General features: G+C 41.0%; 1 protein-coding gene across 1 annotated transcript in view; it reads right to left on the reverse strand.

Moving 5' to 3' along the window:
* Positions 1 to 14,739, reverse strand: part of PCSK2 (proprotein convertase subtilisin/kexin type 2) — a 260,345-nt gene extending 245,606 nt beyond the window's left edge. The window contains exon 1 of the mRNA XM_003905097.4: positions 14,462 to 14,739. Within this exon, the coding sequence (XP_003905146.1) occupies positions 14,462 to 14,638 (177 nt within the window). The 5' untranslated portion in view covers positions 14,639 to 14,739. The remainder of the gene's footprint in view (positions 1 to 14,461) is intronic.
* Positions 14,740 to 14,996: the final 257 nt, after the last annotated feature.

Genomic DNA, 14,996 nt, shown 5'->3' on the forward strand with positions numbered 1-14,996 from the left:
ACAGCCTCACTCACAAACTGTTTCTTTCTAGTTGCAGGCAGCATTTCCATATATCATCCCAGAAAGAAAAAATTAAAAATGAGCATTATTTCTTTGGAATATCAGGGAGTAATGTGCCTATTAGGTGAGCTAGGATCACGTTGATACACCTCTGTCCTTTCTTTTCTTCTTCGCTTCTAAGTTAGGGGACTTGTTCTGCATTCGTGTATTTATATGTCAGGGGAGGTGCATTTAATTGTTTTGTTCTTAGTTGGACTAAACTTCATGGATAGAACTGTCTGTTCTACCAGCCATTCAATGTGACTACAAGGACAGTAATTAATCAAGCCATTAGTATCACTGATGCCATCATCCAGTGGCAATGGGATCAAAGACACATAACCTGACTTCCTAGTAGCATCATCTATTAAATGATGTGCTACCTGTTGCCAGAATGAGTGATTCCATAGGACAAAGAAACCAGGCAGAGATCAAAGCTTCTCCAAGTCACTATTAGCTCAACTTATTATCCTAGGATATCCTGTATGTGGCCATCCTGCCACACTTCCCAAGTACCTTTCGATGCCTCCTTTCACCTAGCTGCAAAATCCAAATTCCTCAGCATAGTATGGATGACTAGTCATGAACTGGCCCCAGGTCACTTCTTTGGCCTCATCTCCCAGTCTCTTGTCATCTAGACAGAAAAAACTACTTGCAATCCTCCTAAAAACTGTGCCCATTTCATTGCACATCCTGTGCTTTTCTTTATAAACCTCTTGAAATTATAAGCCTCATTGTAAATTCACCTCAATGTATTATTGCCTGCTTTGTGAAGACTTTCCTTTTGCTGACAGTCATGGCCTCACATGCACTGTATATTAAATCTATCACAAAAACTTTCTAGACTTGTTTACATGGAGCACTCCCATTCATCTGTAATCGGCATGAAGGGATCCTAGAAAGACATTAGTTTAACCCTTCATTTTATACACAAGAGAAAGCAGATCAAACACTACGTTTATGTGCTTAACAACTATTGCAAAAAACATTTGAGCCTTGTTGTTTACTGGTTGTGGTTTAGATAATGCATTGTTGATACGATTGAACCAGCTTTCCAGAGTGGATGAGACAGACAACTAGGTTGCATGATGCTCCTACGAGTAATTAGCCACATATACCAAGTATTCTAGGTCTGGGCTTACAGTCCACAGTGGGATTCAAACTATGATATACCCTCTAAAGACTGAACAACTGATTTATGTCAAGTCTAGAATGACACCCAGGTAATGAGACAGGTAGAGGATATCAGACATACAGCCTCACTCACAAACTGTTTCTTTCTAGCCTCTGACGAACCTGAATTTTAGGTAACTTTAGGTCCTCTGTGTAGCACATGATATTGATGCACTGCCTGCCTTCCCTTGGTTCACCCTGGAGGTCACCTGTAGAGAGTACCTACAGATGCCAATGTCTTTCAGGCACCGCTCTCCTGAGGGTATTCTCTGGCAGTGGAAGCATGCTTGGTCTACTTACAGCAGGCAAAAGTACCAGAGATTTCATGTTCCCCAAAAGCAACCATCAACCAAGAAGAAATGGTGGCTGGAGGTTAAATATCCCAGCTTCCTCACCCTTTGATGGGACAACACAAGTAAGTTGTAACTGTCGGAGGGGCCTGTAGTAGGAAATTGGATCCATGTTTTGTTCGTATCTCCCTGTATCCATTCCCTTGGTTAGTCTCCTCCCACACTGACTCTAAACTTGGCCATGTGGTTTGCTTTGGCCAATGAGACTTAGTAAATGCAACACAAGCACAGACTTAAAAAGTCTTTTCATGGGCCAGGTGCGGTGGCTCATGCCTGTAATCCCAGCACTTTGAGAGGCCGTGGCAGGCAGATCACGAGGTCAGGAGATCGAGACATCCTGGCCAACATGGTGAAATCCTATCTCTACTAAAAATACAAAAATTAGCTGAGTATGGTGGTGTGTGCCTGTACTCCCAGCTACTTGGGAGGCTGAGGCAGGAGAATCGCTTGAACCTGGGAGGCAGAGGTTGCAGTGTGCCGGGATCGCGCCATTGCACTCCAGCCTGGCAATAGAGTGAGACTTCGTCTCACAGAAAAAAAAAAAAGTGTTTTCACTCTGGGGTTTGATTTCTCATCTATCTATTGGAACCATCTTAGACCAGTAAGATGGAATCCCAGTTGCTTACTTATTCCCAAATCCATGTCTTAGTGTGTTGCATTATATTTGTTTACTGAACTTACTCAGTACATGTTTGTTGAATGACCTTAATAATCTTCTCCTTCTATATGTCCCTGTGGTATGACTGTAGCTCTTGCTAATTTCTTGGTCCATTGGTTTGAAACTCCCATAACTCTTCTTTGGTCCTTTCCTCATTTTCCAGTTTACGGCCAGAATGGTTTGTTTCTGGCATCAGCTGCTGGGTCCAAATTTGGGTTAATGACAAACCTCATTTAAAACACAACTCTCCAGGGATCCCTGTCCCTTCTCCTCTGCCTAAAGTGCTGCTACTGGACTTCAAGAGATCACAAATGGCTTGTTTTCCATCCTTCTTCCCATATTTTAGGTTCTGCAAGGCCTCTCTTGGTCTCCCATTCTTGGCTCACAGTTCCTAGAAACATAGTCGGCTGGAACTGACTAGAATTGACTCTTGGAATGTCAACTACCTTCTTGTGTTTGAGCTTCCATAATCACTGAAGAGAATTGGTGGCCACCTGATAAAACTGATATTTTATTCTTCCCACAGAAGTAGAGGAGAAGCTAAAGGCAAAGAGGGATAGGATTTGCGGATCACCTTATTCTCCTCTGTCACTGGATTGTTAAAGATTAAGTCACAAAATTTTGGCTATTAAGGACAATTAATGAAATCCACTTAACACAGGCACTAAATAGGATGTGCCTATAACCCTTCCTAGCATACTTGGTCTTCCTGATTGCACCATCTCATGAACATCTGTTGGGTGTACAGTGAGAATCTAATGATTATGCTAAGCCTTTAATTGTTTTTATCATTATTTATTTTGGTATTTATTGAGTGCTTACTAAATATATAGCACTGTTTAGTCAGTAAGGGAGTAGTTAAGGAAGTATAAATTCCTATTCTTTCTTTTACCAAGTGTCAACCCAATGGTTGTTGGTGTGGAATCCTTGAGTCTATGAATAGCTTTGTTTGCAAAATCGGAATTTATAAAAATTCTAGGGGTAAAATGGTGAAAAACAAACAAACAAAAAGCAGACCAGGAGGACCTGAAATGAATCGGTATGGTCAGACCAAATTGGTGTATGTGGTAATCGCTTGGTGTAATCAAGCTTATAAGAGTGTCGCCCAATCTAGTTGTCTGTCTCATCCAGTCTGGAAAGCTGGTTCAATGGTATCAACAATGCATTGTGTAAACAACCGCCAATGAGCAACAAGGCTCAAATGCTTTTTGCAATAGTTAAGCATACAAACATAGTGTTTGATATCCTTTCCCTCATGTGTTAGAGGGTTAAACTAATGTCTTTCTAGGATCCCTTCCTGTTCTGAAAGGCTGTAATTTCATAATTGTAGCTATCATTTGTAAAAATGTAAATGACTGGAAAAACCAGTTAGAGTAATGCAGACTTGACTGGCTAGGTAGGTCGTCACAATATTTTGGTGGGATGGCAATCTCCAAGTGATCTGACAAGTGCTAAGAAATCAGTAATTCTTAAATATCTTTAAAATCACCAGTGACTGTAACACTACTTTTCTATTTTAACCACTATACCTCTTGAAGGGATGGTCTATATTTGGTAACTCCACTTCATCACACTTGATGCTTCCCTTCATGATTGGGCTTTTTTCCTGTAGCAGACATGGTTACTTCCATGCTCAGATCCTCTTGGATAGGCCTTACCATTTTGTGTGTGCCAGCCTCTGCATCTGTTTGCGAGTTTTTTTCTGGATGGCCAAATTCTGCTCTGTCTGAGCATATGCCAGGACAAAATGTTAGAGTGTTAACATCAGCCTGGAGTAACTCTCAATCACCAATTAATATGTGAATGCAATGGGTGTATAAATACCCCAGCTTTCTCACCTCCCAGGCAGGATAACTCTGAAGCACATATTCTATACCAGCTCCCAGTTTCCCAGTGGGATTGAGTTCCAGTTACCCACAGTGACAACTTGCTTTATGATGTACCCTTTATTCTTGCCTTCCTTTCCTTATCTCAATTCCCTACTCCTCTACCTGTATTTTCTAGAATCACTCTTTGAGTAAACTACTTGCATTTAAGTCCTTATTCCAGGTCCTACTTCTGGGGAGTCAAATTAACACTCGTCTCCTCTTCCGATGTGCTAGGGTGACTCCTCCTATTTCAATAATGATTTCGTCTCTAAAACCAGCGGCTATGGTTGCTTCATTCTTTCCTTCTTAACTCTTTCCTCCTTTGCTTTCACAGGCCTATGTGCTCTTGATTCTTTTTCCGTATCTCCAACAGTCCAAGTTCTGACTCTTCTCCTGGTTCCTTTTTCTCCTTTCATGTCCAAAGTTCTCCAACATTTTGTCCTAGGACTTCGCTTTTTTTCCCTCTAAATAGTCTTCTTTGACAATCCTATTTCTTGCCATGGCATGAATGAGGTGTATGTGGACAAATCCTTGTGCATGTTACTTGTAGTGTCTTGATCACCTTCATCTCCTTTTTACTTTGATAACTCACTTCCATGAACTTCATCATTATCTGGAAGTGCTCAGTTTTGGAGCCTTGAGCTTCAATATCCCACTCATCAACCATAGCTCTCTCCTTTTTAGCTCTCTCACTATTTTTCCATTTTACCTATTCTTCTATTTCATTGACACTCTATTCTTTGGAAGATTCCATTTCTCTCACCTCTCAACCCTAATCTGAATGTTGCTTAAGACAATGACTCTGCTGGTGACACCATAAATCCATTCTTTCCCACTTGGCTCTGCAGTACTGCCAGAAATCATGATCTGTCCTTTGTCCACTCCCTCTCTCATGCCTACTAGCAGCATCTGAACTTCCATCTCCTTGAAGTCCCCATCCTGACACCCCTTCCCTCCCTCTGAACACTGACCTTGCCTCTTAATCCTCTGAAATAATTGTGACTCTTAAGTGGATATTATCACCACATTCTCCTCTGTGACCTACAAACAGGACTTCCCCTGCCAATTTTTTCCCCTTTAATCTGAAATTGAGACAGCTCCTTTTTCATGCTTGGGCTAATTTTTTCACTTTTCAGTAAAACCAAGCTACTCAAAAGATGAATAAAAATAAATTTGTAATTGAAGTTCTGATAAAAGGACTTGTGGTAAAATTAGAATTTTAAGAAAAAACTAATATAAGCAATACTATAAATTATGGTTATTAGTAAAAGGTTAATATTTATATGTAACGTGATGCAAAAATAATGATATACCTAACAAACATTGGAGTGTGGAAGTAGGGAAGTTGAGAGAAAGTGTCAGGATACTAATTTCCCCATTTTACAAAGCACTGAGGCACTGAGTCCATAACTCACGAAAGTTGAAATATGGAATTAAATAAGTAAACATGTAATTAAATATATGTAATCTAACGTGTGTATAAAATATGTAACTACAAACTCCTAAATATTAGACACAATAACTTCTTATTAATTTTAGGGAGTTATATTAGGAAATAACATCTCCTTTGTGTGACATATTTATCTGAAGTTTAACGATTTCCATAGTTCTCTTTTGATTTTCTCTTCTGTTAAATTTTATAATAATTAAATTGAAGGATTTAAAACTTAAAATAGCACATATGATGAGATCCCAGCTCTATAAAACAATTTGTTTATCTCTTTTCTGTCTATACATATTCATACAGAAGTGTCTGCAATAGAGTTTATCTAATGCTGGTAATGGTTGTTTCTGAATAATGAGATTTGAGATAATTAAAAAAGACCTTCTTGCATTTTTTTTATTACTTGGCGTTTTTCAAAATAATGATGATATATGATTCTGACAAAAATATCAAAGTTATTACATTTTTCATATTATTGGGGTTCTTAACTTATCTCGTTATTTAATTTGATTATGTCCACTCATGGTATTCATGAATACTGCAATGTGTAAAAATATTGTCTTCACATTGAGATGTTTACCATCTCGCAAATGAAAGGATTCACTTTTTTGTTTGTGTGTGTACTTGTTTAAACCTTAAGAGGAAAGATATTCAATTGTCTACTACATCTAATACCAACATTGATTAAGTCATTAATTCAACAAATATTTCCTGTAGACGTAGTTTTGCCAGACACTGTGTTTACACAGAAAGCAAGGCTGACAATCTCTTTGCCTTCTACTTAAAACTTTAGAAGAGTGAAACCCAAATACTCCAGGTCAAAGCTTTTTTCTCTAATGACTTACAACACTTTGCAAATGTTTTAAACCTAAATCATTACCTTTATGTTCTTGATGCTTCCAACAGTGATTCAGTATATTGTTCACTTTTCTTTGGACTCTTTTGCCTTTGATACAAAATGAGCATGAAGTGAATCTATTTAGGAAAAACTAGCAGAACAATTGGATATTTATGGAAGCTAATGTCAAATTTAAAGTTGTAAACAAAGAGCGACCCCAGGAACCTACAGTTTCTTGTCAATTTTCTAATGGAGAAACTGCCAATACCCTGTAACAGTCTCAAGTCTACTTTACTCTATGTCAGGAAATTAAAAGTGTGTCATTGTTCTACTTTCAATGTAAGAACTTGTTTTATTCACTTATTTTTATCTGACAATCTCAGCACATCACAACAATTTCCAAAAAGTTATGGTCAAATTAGCTTCAGAGACAAAAAATTGTCAAGGCAGTTACATTCTTTTCATATGTGTCTCACATAGAAGCCATCTATTAATATACAACTATACATTTCAGACTGAAGTGTTGACTCAGATGCAATTTCTTGACTCCATAATCACTTGTGGACTTTAGCTAAAATAAATACACCTTAACAAGGGAAGTCAAACAGTAATGTCAGTTTTTGAGCTGTCCCGTGATTATTTGTATCTCAAATAATAATTCACAAATTCAGCACAGTTTCTTTTTGAAACATTGGATCTGAACTCAATGAAAAATGGAACCACTGCTCTAGTTAGGAGGAAAAGTTTGAACTTCAGATTTCATGTTTTATTCTTAAAGCCAGACCTCTTTGAGCAGTTAGTTTGAGTTGAATATAAAATTGCTGTGAACTTAACTATGGCATCACTCTCTGATGTGCTATAGCATTATTATCTATAGCTAGTAAGACCTTCTGAAATAGAAATTGATTTCTAGATATTCATTCAATTGAGAAAAAAAGGTATATTTCCCCTCTTTCCCTTCTTTTGTATTTTGATCAGGTTGTAACTGCAGACTTTACTTTCTTTGTTCAAAGAGCTCATCTGTTCTACTACTGGTAATATCTAAGTTGGGGAATTTTAGAGAAACAAAGAAGCATACCAGTTGCCCACTTGCTGGTTGCCACTTAATTCTATTGCCTAACTGAATGGCTGTCTATAGAGCAATGGATTCTACAGGAATAGTTTCTTAAAAAATAGTTTTTCCAGCGCCTTCGAGCTGAGATTATGGACAAATCACTACCTTGTGGTCCAATTGCAGTCATAGTCAAGGAGCCCATATTAAACAACTGTTATGAGTAGGGCACATTGGTTGCCAGCAGGAGGAACAGTGTGTAGAATGGGTTCTATTTCTTGTTGGAGAAGACAAATCACCAATATTTGAAAAGTTGGTTGACAATGTATGGTGAAAATATGTCTCCTCTCACAAAACTTTGGAACAATTTTTGTTGTGATTTGGCTCGATTTGGCTTCAAGGTTTAGGGATCCACTCTAGCAACGTAAGCAAAGGGATATTTATTGACAGCATATTAGTTTGGGCAATACTCCCACATCTCAGTGCCCTAATGTAACAGCAGTTTATTTCTCACTCACATAAGGTCTTCTAATTCACGGACCAGGGACCTGAGCTCCTTTCATCTTGTGACTCTGCTTTGGCATTTGGTGTTGAAATTTACTGTTCTCAATTACATCAAGCCCCAGAAGACAGCAGAACACAGACAAACAATCCATAAAGAATTCTTATGCATCAGGCATGGAAGAAGTACACATGACTTCTGCTTGCATTACACAGGCTAGAATTGTCACATGATCACGCTTATCCACAAGGCAGGCTGGGCAATGTGGTTTTGCTGCAGCCCATGAAGGAAGGGCAATGAATTTGGTGCTTAGCTCTTCAGGCTGTTACAGGTGTCTTTTGCTGGAAACTGGGGCAGGAAAGCTATTAGAAACTTGGATAAAATGCCTGAGTTTCCCACGGCCTGAATGGGCTTTCTCATGGTAACTGTACTGTATTCTCCTCTCTAGAGCAACTAGCCAGTCAAATTTCCTGAGGAATCCAGTATAATTGGCTGAGATAATTACCATAGTCCATGATGAATTAAATTTACTGAATTTGGGCCAGGTCATCTCATGGGTCATGACTAGCCCATGGATGGATTGCTGCTGGGCTGGGTTTCTATTTCTCACTCAATCAGTTGTCACTCCCTGAAAAGTACACCCCACAGCTACTTTTTTGAGGAAAAGAGTGTCACTAGGGCACAACCTGCTTATTGTTACTACTGCAGTACAGCTATTTTATCCTATGCACTCAGTGCTGTGCCCAGAACTTTACATGCACTAATGATATTATTTATTTTTCACAACCACCATATTTTATTAACCATTTTCAGAAGACAATGAGCCTCTGAGAGATTTAGCAACCTAGCCAAGTTTCCAGCACTATCTGACTCCAAATCCTGTCATCTTTACCTTTCAACATTATTGTTCCTGATTTTCTTCAGCCACAAGAGGGGTATTGGGAACAGTGAGTGTTCTGATGGCTACGACTGGTATCAGGGAAAGGAAATGATTACATGTCATCAAAGTTCCAAATGGACAGAGAATACTGTGGTCTAGGTCAACCAGAGAGGTCTTAAGGGATGAGCTCGGATTCGATCTAAGGCACAACATGAATGGCAGCCGTGTCTGGGGAAGCAAGGTTACAGGTTGCTATTTTCCCTTAGCTACTGTGGTAAATCTTTTTATAAGAGAACTGTCCCTTAAAGTCTTCTTAGATTGAAATCTTTTAGGAAATGCTTAGGATCAACTCTATATGCTGTTTTTATTTTTTTCCTCCAAATATTGTCAATTTTGATGTAAAGAACTATGGGACAGGGGATGTGGAAACACAACGAGAGAATTCTTCCTTTGACGAAGTAGAAGTGAAAGCATATAATCTGGATTCAACATTGTTGTGACATTAAGATACCATTAAATGGGTGGTTTCAAATATTCAAAATACATATATCTGACCAAAAATTTCTATCCACGATAGGTAAAGAAATCCTACAAATAAAAAGTGAAAATGGACAACCCAAAAGAAGAACTTTTCAGGGCAAAGCATCTGAAACAAATATGTTTAAAAGAGGATATCCAAATCATCAATAAGCACATGAAGAGGTGTTTAACTTTAGTTGATAATCAGGGAAATTCAAATTAAAGTCACAATGAGACACTACCAGAATGGCTAAAAGAAAACAGATGTAAAATATCAAGTGTTGGTGAGAATGTGGAGCAGCTGGAACTCTCACATACTGCTGGTGGGAATGTAAATTGGTACAACTACTTAGGAAAACCATGTGGCTGCTTGTGTGTAGCTGGTGGAATTCTGAGATGGCCCCCAAGATTTCTGCTCCCTGTTGTACATGCCCTATGTAATCATCTTCCTTTTGAGTGTGTACAGCATAGGTGGGACTGTGAAGATGATAGATTTCACTTCTGTGATTAGATTACACAAAGGTGAAGAGATTTATTAAATGTTATTAAAGTCCTAAATCAATTGACTCTGAGTTCATCAGAAAAATCAAAAGGAAAATAATCCTAGTGGGCTTGAATGAATCAGGCTAACCTTGCAAGGAGAGTGGGCTCTTCCTGAAGGCAGATATTTGAAGGGCGTGGTGTGAGAGGGCTATGGAGAGGTCTCCTGGGGCTGAGAGAGGTCCTGGCCCAGCAGCCAGCAAGAAAATAAAGACTTCAGGTCTAAAACCACAGGAAACTCAATTCCTCTAAAAGTGTGAATATGCTCAGAAGACAGTTGTTTCTTGGTCATGCCTCTAGATGGGACACAGCAGGCTATACCTTGATTTCAGCCCATGAAGACTTGAGCAGAGGACCCAACTAAAATGTGCCAGACTCCTTACCCATGAAAACTGTGAAATAACAAACTTGTGTGGTTTTAGGCCACTAAGTTTTTTAGTGATACACAGCCATAGAAAAGTGATGGTCTCGTAAAGCTGTGTGTATGCATATCCTTTTACTCAAAAATTCCATTTCTAGGAATTCCCAGTAGAAGGGCATATATGTGTTTGCCAAAATACATGGACTTTAATATCCACAAAAGCCATATTTATAATAGCTAAAACTGGAAAACAAAGCAAATGAGTGAGAAAGGAACTTAGGTATACTGGTAATATTTTGTTTCTTGATTTGGGTGCTGGTTACACATGTGTGCTCAGTTTGTGAAAATTCCCTAAGCTGTGTTCTTTCCTAAATTAAACTTCAATAAAAGTGAAGTGACCAGAAATTTATTAATTTTTTTACTACCTGGCAGCATAATGATTATTAGGTTGTTTTAAAATTAAAAAGATTCTCGCACGTTATAAAAATGGTCACATGATTTTACTTGTGTAATCATTTCAGCATCTGTCCGCTGTGGATAAAACATAAAACACACCATAAGAAAATGAAACCCCTAGGATAATATCAGGTTCTTTTTAAACCCTAACTCTAACTTGATTTTTGGTTAATCTTCAACAGATTGCTTCAATGAATAATTTCTGTTGCAAATGAATTAAAATTAGTAGCATATTGAGAATTTTAAGGCAGCCTTTGGAATAATGCCTTTGTCATTACTGTAAGCTCTTTCACTCTCCTAGACATAAGTGTCTTCTCTGATGGACATAGGTCTTTGGGCCAGGGCCAGGTCACGATAAAATAGAAAGCTTTAATCCCCATAACCCTTTCAGAGGTAAAGTTATAGGTGTTATTTCATTTTAGAGAGGAAACATAAATGTTTGTTCATGGTCTTATAAGAATCAATCAAATAACTGACAAATAATTAAATATTCATACACAGGCCACCATGCTAGATATGGAGACTATATAAAGATATAGCACATCATTTCTCCTGTTGGAATATTTATAGTCTACCTGAAGATGTAAATACACGTACCCATTAGTTAATGACATATGTTCATGTGTTAATAGCAAATGAACGATAAATATAAAAAAAGTAAAAAGAAAAGGAAAAATATCAGAACTCTAAAATTGTGTCTCAAGGGAAGAGTTCTTGGCAGTCAGGGAAGACTTCCTGGAGGGAGCATGATATAGAAAAGCAATTATTTTTCAGTCAAGCAAATTTGGTTTTAATTCTGAGTTCTTTTACTTCTCAGATATAAGCAGGGACTTAACTTCTCAAAGCCTTAAGGTTTTCATCTGAGAATTACAGCTGATGCCAGTAGTTTCTTTCATAGATTTGTGAGGTTAGAATGAGATAATTTAATAAAAAAGCAGGTTCTTGTAGTCTCCATTGCTGACCCTTCATATGGATGAATAAATAATCACTGAGAATCTTTTGTGTCTGACACTGAGCCTCAGAGTAGGGAGCAGTAGGGAGTTGGGAGGCATGCTAAGTGTCAGAGCAAGGAAGGAGAAGGACATATGGGCCTCTAAGATGCACAATAACAAATGTTGGCAGAAGTACATAACAGTGTGATGAAAGCAAGATAGGAAATTGTCTGGGAAACCTGGAGTAATAAATACAGCCAAGGAAGTTTCCTTCAAGGCTGGCAACACAGTAATGTGCTGGTTACAGGGAGGAAATGAGAAATATAGGAGGTATTACCCCTGAATAGTTACCTTTTCAGTAGAAATACAACACCTACACCCATATTTACTTACATCATGAAATAATGAAGACAAGTGATGGCAGTTATTAGCTTATGTTGTGCAGTTTTCGCCTATCAGTCACATAAAAATTTGGAGGAGGGAAAGCTCTCTGTGGTCTGTAGCATCAGGAAAGATTTGAATTTGGGTCTTGAAGAATGGGCAACACATGGATCCAAAAGGAGGTTTATTCTAGGCAGATGGTGCACCATGCAGTCCCTGTTACTTAAATGTGTAACAGAGAAAAAAAAAATCACTGGATTTGGTTGAGGGGTGCTACCTGAGAGGTTATGGAGAGGTAAGGAGAGAGGTCAGTCTCTCAGATGGGAACTGCAGGTTTCAGGTTGTGATGCAAAATCAGTGGGCTCCTCTCCAAGAAAGAATGAAGGACCAAGAGGCCTAGTTATCTGATCTCTCATCCTAAGGGCACATTTTCAAAGGGGCAGCAAAGAGAAGAGAAAGCCACTGACAGCAATGGTTTTCAGAAACCTGTGGCTCCCTCCCACTCCCCTGCACCCATGAAAAGGTGTGGGGGAGGGGGAGGGAGCCACAGGTTTCTGTAGCAAGATCACACTCAAGAATTAAAACCCCTTTTCACCTTATCTGAATGCCCCACATCCCCTGAAATCACCTAGCTTGCTTGGGTGGGTACGAAGGAGTAAAGAGCATGGGTTCACTTCTGAAAGATCTGGATTGAAGCCCTTGCCTGTTTTTATCTCACACCCCTGTCTGAACCAGTTTCCTCAACGGGGCCACAGGCTCAATAATAATAGTAGCCTCCTCAAGAGATGTTGAGATTAAGTAAAAATGTATGTAAGGACTCCGGCACATAAGGTTCCGTATAACTAATAATAATCACTATTATATTTTATAATGGCCTTTGGGTCCTGGGTCTTGCCAAGTTTGCGGTAGGGGAGGGGGGTGTGAAGAAGGAAGGTCGGCTTCTTTATTGTGTTGGTGTCTCTCAAAACAGCCGGCAGGCCCTGGGCCAAAACCACAACGGGGTGCTCCCTCCGCCGGCGCCTTCTTTCCCCTGCTCCACCCACGCTTCCCGGAGCAACAAGTTCCTTTCCGCAAGACCCGCCCGCGCGCCACCGGCGGACCCGGAGACTCTTCCCAGACCTCTGTCAAACTCGTCGCCAGACCCACTTGGGGTAGAAATCCCGGTGCTGCCTACGCCCTTAGGAGGAGGGAGAGCCCCCCACACCTGAAGGAGCTCTGGCGGTGGCTGGGAGAGAGGCGGGAGGCTTGGGAAGTCAAGACAGAAGAGACTAATAAGAGCTTCGTTCTGCGCGGTCCTTCAAGGCAAAACTAATAACCAAAAGCACCCACCGCTCATCTCACGCCCCTCTCTTCCTGGGATCAGGAGCGAGATGGAGCCTGAAATCTCACTGACCTCCACCCAGCCCTCTGATAGCCACATCTCTGTCCTCTGGGTTCCCCTAGCCCCAGCTTCTCTCTGCACCCACACTCCACCCCAGCCTGCGCCAGGTCCCCTAAGGACACTGGAGATCCCTGATACATCTTTTGCAGGAGACACACGCAGGTCAGCCACAGCCCCCATCCAGCGCGCTTCTCTCCTCTGTCCTCCCAGGATGGGTACCCTCGAGTCTCCAAAGGAGACCCAAGGTGTCCAAAGCTGAGAGGCTCACCTATATGCCCAAACTGTCAAACTCTGACAACTTCTTGGAATGGGGATCCCCACGCTCTAGTGGGAAAGCCAGGCTGGCCGCCCACGCATCAGGAGAGGCCATCTCGACTTCTCAGTAGGGAATCCCCCTCAAAATCCACCTCTCCAGCTCCTGTAACCAGGAGTTGAGAACTAGGGAGCCAACCAGAAGTGCGCTCCAGGGTTGGGCGGTCGTGGGCGGGGGTGAGGGCGCAGAAGTCCCCCCCCCCCCCGATTTTGGAGACCAGTTTATGTTTCCAAATCTCCGAGAGTCAGGAAGCCGTTGTTCTCGGAGAGGAGCAGGGACCGAAGTCACTGGGAGGGAAGTCCTCCGGCGCGGGGTTGGAGAAGCACCTAGGTGAATTGCAATATCCAAGCTTCCAGACCCGTCTGTAGGAAACTATTCTTTCTCCAGGGGATGGGGGTGGGGGAGACGTCCCTGGCCAAGCAGCCAACGCCAGGATCAGCTATTCAGGGCTTCATCCCTCCATCCCCAGACAACCTCGAGAACTTGGTACCTCGGACAGCATCCCGGGAGCATGGTATCCTTTGAAAGGTGTTATCCTATTTTCGCCATCAAGTCATAGAGCAATAAATTATTTTGATGACCTTACTAGTACAGATGAAGGACATTTTAATTACATAACCGGTGAAAGATCACCGGAGGCAATATCGTGTTAAAGAGCCCATGGCAGAATATCTGAATCGCATGAGAAAGAGAGAAAACTTGCAAATCTGCAATGAGATTGCGCAGGGCTGCCCCCCGTTTTGAAACAACATGCGAAATGCATGGGAGAGCTTACCTTTCGGACTCCAAAGCCGTGTTCTGCTGCAACTTGGCGAGCTTCGTCCTCTCCCCCTTTATGCAACTCCACAAGAAAATGATTCGTGAAGACCGGTCGCTCAGCAGATGCAAAAACCATGACACAGAAGAGGAACCCGGCGGCCGCCTTCCACTGGGAGACACAACCACCCTTCATCCTTCTTTGGGAGTGAAAAGTGGTGCTAGGAGGCGCGCAGGCTGGCGGAGCAGGGGACTCGGAGGGAGGGTGCAAAAAAAAAAAAAAAAAAATATATATATAGTTTTAAAAAAAATCTTTGTAGAGAAAGAGACTGAATAGGGTCTTGGAAAGCAGCAAATCAGTGTGTGTTCTCCAGCATCTGGCTAGAGGGGAAGCCGTGCAGTCAGGCGGCCCGGCGCGCGGGCAGGGGTGCGAATGTGGGGAGCTGTGTGTACCGGAGAGAAAGAGCGAGTGTAGGTCTGTGCTTGATGCTAAATCTGCATTTTCAGCTCCTCCTCAGCTCCAATTCCCCAGGGGCTGGAGGAGAGCACCAGCT

This window comes from Papio anubis, chromosome 16 (assembly GCF_008728515.1).
Source record: "Papio anubis isolate 15944 chromosome 16, Panubis1.0, whole genome shotgun sequence".
Lineage (NCBI taxonomy): Eukaryota > Metazoa > Chordata > Mammalia > Primates > Cercopithecidae > Papio > Papio anubis.